The sequence below is a fragment of the Scyliorhinus canicula genome, chromosome 7 (assembly GCF_902713615.1).
Source record: "Scyliorhinus canicula chromosome 7, sScyCan1.1, whole genome shotgun sequence".
In the NCBI taxonomy this organism is placed as follows: domain Eukaryota; kingdom Metazoa; phylum Chordata; class Chondrichthyes; order Carcharhiniformes; family Scyliorhinidae; genus Scyliorhinus; species Scyliorhinus canicula.
In genome coordinates, this window is record NC_052152.1 from 46,404,180 (window position 1) to 46,410,179 (window position 6,000).

A 6,000-nucleotide genomic window follows, 5' to 3' on the forward strand; every position below is an offset into this window, starting at 1 on the left:
CATTTTATGTTTCTGTTGTTGACTTTTCTCATTCTCTGGCTCTCATCAGATTGCACAGATACTGAAAAATGAAATGGAAAATGCCTTGGAGCTGCTGGTGAAACTTTGTGTCAAAGTAAAGATTGGTCCAAGTTGGGGGAACCTTCAAGACTTAGACTTGTAGTGAGGAATTTGCCAGATCATAAAATGTGGGCTATTTGTGTATTTATTTCTGTGACTTGGACTTCTGTGGCTTATAATTGGCACTATTTAATGTTAAGCCCAGAAAATGAAAGTTTTTTGAGTTCACTGAATATATCTTTATAAATAAACCAAATCTGATAAATTTGCAACTCTCTCAATATTGAGTTGCTGATATTTGCATTGGAACATAATCAGGATAATCTAAAGTGTTTAATCAGTGAGAGTTGGTGAAAACTTTGCTTTGCAAAAAAATCTATTTATTTGTTTAAAAAAAAATGAATTTGAATGTAATGTTCTGGGATGAATTTAAAGGAAACTGCTTAAAAGGGAGCTTCTAAAATAAAATATTTCTATAACGGAGTTCTCTAATGCAGTAGCTGCTGTCTTGTGGATTCATATTTTATAAAATTCTGTTGAATTTAATGAAAAGTAATTTTCATACAGGCAAGCGACAGAGATTTTACATCTTGTACGGATTATATGATGACACCTCAGATATCCATAAGGATACCAGTTATCACACTTGGAACAATGTTGTACAGAATGATGGAATTGAATAACCACAGTTCATCTTAGAAATTCTTAGCTGGGAGGGAAAATTTGCTACACAGAATGTCATGCAACTATCACCATTGTTGCTTTGTACTTGGAGATGTGCTTTGGTTTTCAAGAAAGCTGATCAATCATATTTTCCCTCTTCAGGTGGATTATTCTCCCATGGTAATTAACTCCAACCATGACATGATTAAGAATTGGTAAAACTTGTGCCAAGAGGGTTTGATTCCCAGCTTGGGCCCATTGTCTGTGCGGAGTATGCACGTTCGCCCCATGTCTGCGTGGGTTTTCTCCCACAAATCCTGAAAGGCGTGCTTGTTAGGTGAATTGGACATTCTGAATTCTCCCTCAAGTGTACATGAACAGGCACAGGCTGTGGCGACTAGGGAGTTTTCACAGTAACTTCATTGCAGTAAGCCTACTTGTGATACTAATAAAGATTATTATTATTATTGGTGCAAATTACTTCGGGACAGGGATATCAGTGACTTAAAAGAGTAGTACACTTGAGAGAAACTACTGCGTCACCAAACACCTTGGGAGTTGAGGATATGCTTAGCTGCTGGTATGTTTATCTACTGTCAACCATTAAATGGTAGCAAGAAGCTCAGCTTATGGTGATAAGATTGTATATATTTTACAATGTAAACTGTCTTATTTAGATTGAAGTGGAACACTCATTATTTATTATACATCTGAAATATCGATACTCAGCAAGTCTAATAGCACATGTGGCAAGAGAAACAGAGTTAATGCCATCAATGTAGTTAACTCTTTACAGATGCTGCCAGACCCTGATGTGTATGACCAGCATTTTTATATTCATTTCCGATTTCCAGCATTTGCAGTATTTTGCTTTTATGTTGTTGAAATGTCAGTAGCAGTTAATGCAACATTGTTCCAAGCACTCAAAATTGTTCAAAATGATATTCCTTTGTACATGTTTTTTTATCCTATTTTCAAATTGATTGTTTTTAAGCATGGAAGATTGGTTTTGTAAACCAGATCAAAGTGTTGGTGCTGCAGTATAAACTGAAAGAAAAGTATTCAAAAACAGTGTACCTCTATTAACAAAAGTTGAAAATATTTGTTCGATCAGCTATAAATGGTGTCAAACTGGAGAATGTATTTGAGGATAATGTTTTACCAGACATTTTTGTGCTCTATTTACCAATAAAAGAGAAAAATGTATTTATTTAGAATTACATTTTGCAGTTTCTTTAACACATTTTTAAATTACTAGTAATCCATTTTTTAGATTAGAAGACGAATCTGTGCTAGCAGACACACGTCACTAGATTTATTGAATTCTGATTCATAACCTTTTTTTTTATTTGTTCTGAGATGTGAGCTCACTTACAAAACCAGCATTTATTGCCCATCCCTAATTATCCTTGTGACGGTGAGTCGCCTTCTTGATCTACTGCAATCCATGGCATGTGTGTGCACACGAGGTGCGGTTTGGGAGTTCCAGAATTTTGACCCAACAACAGTAAAGAAACAACGATATAGTTCAAGGTCAGGATGGTGACTGATTTATTTGCTTTAGGGGAGGAGGGAGGGAAGAGCAGTTTCTAATGGTGCAGAATGGGGGTGGGGGGATTTATGGATTTGATTAGGGGCCTGTTTTTATTCTTTTGGTTGTTTATTTAGATAGGATAGATTCTGGCGGGGAAGTTACCTTGCAAGCTGAGTGAGGATGGTTAGTGAATAGGAGCAAGGGGGGGCTACAGCTTGCGAAACCTCTGCAAGCTGGTTTCGGGGAGCCGTGAAGGAGGGGGGGAATGGAGTTTTTTTTGTTTTTTAAATAATTTTTATTGAAATTTTTACAAAATACAAAATATAAACATCTTAACTCTATTAACAAACAACCGCGGTAACACCCCATGAACAATACCCCCCCCCCCCAGCTTCAAGAGCAACTTCAAACAAAAGGAAAGAACAAAAACAAAAAAAAAACAAAAAGAGCACCCAGACAACGAAAGGGAAAGAGATAGCACCCTCCCCAAACCCATGTGCACAGTTCTCCCTCCCCCCAATCCTTACCCCCCCCCCCCCCCCACTCCTCCTGGGTTGCTGCTGCTGTCGGCCTATTTCCCTACCGTTCCGCCAGGAAGTCCAGAAAAGGCTGCCACCGCCTGAAAAACCCTTGTACTGATCCCCTCAGGGCAAATTTCACCCTCTCCAATTTAATGAACTCCGCCATATCAGTGATCCAGGCCTCCATGCTTGGGGGCCTCGCATCCTTCCATTGGAGCAAGATCCTCCGCCGGGCTACTAGGGACGCAAAGGCCAGAACACCGGCGTCTATCGCCTCCTGCACTCCCGGCTCCACTGCAACCCCAAAATTGCGAGTCCCCAGCCTGGCTCGACCCTGGATCCCACCACCCTCGACACCGTCCTTGCTACCCCCTTCCAAAACTCCCCCAACGCTGGGCACGCCCAAAACATATGGGCTTGGTTCATTGGGCTCCCCGAGCACCTAGCACACCTGTCCTCTTCCCCCGAAAAACCTGCTCATCCTCGACCCAGTCATGTGGGCCCTATGCAGCACCTTGGACTGTATGAGACTAAGCCTCGCACAGGAAGAGGAGGAATTCACTCTCTCCAGGGCATCCGCCCACGTCCCCTCCTCAATCTCCTCACCAAGTTCCTCTTCCCATTTACCCTTCAGTTCCTCCACCGAGGCCTCGTCTACCTCCTGCATTACCCGGTATATGTCCGAAATCCTCCCTCCTCCGACCCACACCCCCGAGAGCACTCTGTCCCGGACCCCACGTGGGGGCAACAAGGGGAACCCCTCCATCTGCCGCCTGGCAAACGCCCTAACCTGCATGTACCGGAACATGTTCCCCGGGGGGAGCCCAAACTTCCCCTCTAACTCCCCCAAACGCGCGAACCTCCCCTCCACAAACAGGTCCCTCAACCTCCTAACCCCTGCCCTGTGCCAGCCCAGAAATCCGCCATCAATGCTCCCTGGGACAAACCGATGGTTCCCCCGTATCGGGACCTCCATCGAGCCCCCCATTTCTCCCCGTGCCATCTCCATTGCCCCCAAATTTTGAGGGTAGCCGCCACCACCGGGCTCGTGGTATACCTCATTGGAGGGAGCGGCAACGGCGCCGTTACTAGCGCCTCCAAGCTCGTGCCCACACAAGACGCCGCCTCCATCCTCTTCCATGCTGCCCCTTCCTCGTCCATTACCCACTTACGCACCATCGCCGCGTTGGCAGCCCAGTAGTACCCACAGAGGTTGGGCAACGCCAGCCCCCCCCTATCCCTGCCTCGTTCCAGGAACACTCTTCGAACCCTCGGAGTCCCATGCGCCCACACAAATCCCGTGATACTCCTGTTGACCCTCCTAAAAAAGGCCTTCGGGATAAGGATGGGGAGGCACTGGAACAGGAACAAAAACCTCGGGAGCTCCGTCATCTTAACGGACTGCACCCTCCCCGCCAGTGACAGCGGTAACATATCCCACCTCTTAAACTCCTCCTCCATCTGCTCCACCAACCTTGTGAGGTTGAGCTTGTGCAGGGCCCCCCAGCTCCCCGCCACCTGGCCCCCTAGGTACCTGAAGCTCTTCCCTGCCTGCTTCAATGGGAGCCTACCAATCCCCTCCTCTTGATCCCCCGGATGCACCACAAACACCTCTCTTGCCCAGGTTCAACTTATACCCCGAGAAACCCCCGAATTCCCTAAGACTCCTCGTCACCTCCGGCATCCCCCCCACCGGGTCCGCCACATACAGCAACAGGTCGTCCGCGTACAGCGACACTCGATGCTCCTCCCCACCCCGCACCAGGCCCCTCCAGTTCCCTGACTCCCTCAATGCCATGGCCAGGAGCTCAATCGCCAACGCGAAGAGCAAGGGGGACAGGGGGCACCCCTGTCTCGTCCCCTGGTACAGCCGAAAGTACTCCGACCTCCTATTTGTGGCTACACTCACCATCGGGGGCTCGTAGAGCAGCCTCACCCACCGGATAAACCCCTCCCCAAACCCAAACCTCTCCAACACCTCCCACAAATACTCCCACTCAACCCTATCGAAGGCCTTCTCCGCATCTAATGCCACCACTATCTCCGCCTCCCCTTCCACAGCCGGCATCATAATGAAGTTGAGGAGCCTTCGTACGTTTGTGTTCAGCTGCCTTCCCTTCACAAACCCCGTCTGGTCCTCATGAATGACCCCAGGCACACAATCCTCTATTCTAGTGGCCAGGATCTTTGCCAGCAGCTTAGCATCGGCGTTCAGCAGCGAAATCGGCCTATATGATCCACACTGCAGAGGGTCCTTGTCCTGTTTCAGGATCAAGGAAATCGGCGCCCGTGACATAGTTGGGGGCAGAGCCCCCCCCTCCCTTGCCTCGTTAAAGGTCCGGACCAACAGGGGGCCCAACAGGTCCAAATACTTTTTATCCCTCACTCCCACAATCTCCCTGGCCGCGTCTCGCTTCCGGAGCTGGTGCGCCAGCATCCTGCTCGCCTTCTCCCCGTATTCATACACCGCCCCCTGTGCTTTCCTCCACTGAGTTTCTGCCTTTCTGGTCGTCAGTAGGTCGAATCTGGCCTGAAGGCTGCGCCTCTCCCCCAGCAATCCCTCCTCTGGGGCCTCCGCATATCTCCTATCCACCTGCACCATCTCGCCTATCAGTCTCTCCTTCTCCCTCTGCTCCCCCCTCTCCCTATGGGTTCGGATGGAGATCAATTCCCCCCTCATCACCGCCTTCAATGCCTCCCAGACCGTCCCCACTTGAACCTCCCCGTTATCATTGGCCTCGAGGTACCTCTCGATACACCCCCGAACCCTCTCGGCCACCTCCTCATCTGCCAGCAGCCCCACCTCCAAGCGCCAGAGCGGACGTTGGTCCCTCTCTTCCCCCAGCCCGAGGTCCATCCAGTGCGGGGCATGATCCGAAATGGCAATGGCGGAGTATTCCACATCCTCCACCCTCGACACCAGCCCCCTGCTCAGGACAAAAAAATCAATCCTCGAGGAGGCCTTATGTACATGGGAGAAAAACGAGTATTCCCTGGCCCTTGGTCTCGCAAACCTCCAGGGATCCACCCCTCCCATCTGATCCATAAATCCCCTCAGCACCTTAGCCGCCGCCGGCCTCCTACCCGTCCGGGATTTGGATCGATCCAATGGGGGATCCAGTACTGTGTTGAAGTCCCCCCCCCCCCCCCCATGATCAGGCCCCCCACCTCCAGGTCCGGAATGCGGCCCAACATACGCCGCATAAACCCCGCATCGTCCCA

The 6,000-nt window shown here is 49.1% G+C and overlaps 1 protein-coding gene across 6 annotated transcripts in view; it reads left to right on the forward strand.

Moving 5' to 3' along the window:
* polq (polymerase (DNA directed), theta) overlaps window positions 1–1,933 on the forward strand; it is a 111,750-nt gene extending 109,817 nt beyond the window's left edge. For all 6 annotated transcript variants that reach the window (XM_038801912.1, XM_038801911.1, XM_038801915.1 and 3 more), the window contains one exon: window positions 50–1,933. In XM_038801912.1, coding sequence (XP_038657840.1) covers window positions 50–163 — 114 coding nt within the window. In that variant the 3' untranslated portion in view covers window positions 164–1,933. The remainder of the gene's footprint in view (window positions 1–49) is intronic.
* The last annotated feature ends 4,067 nt before the right edge of the window (window positions 1,934–6,000 follow it).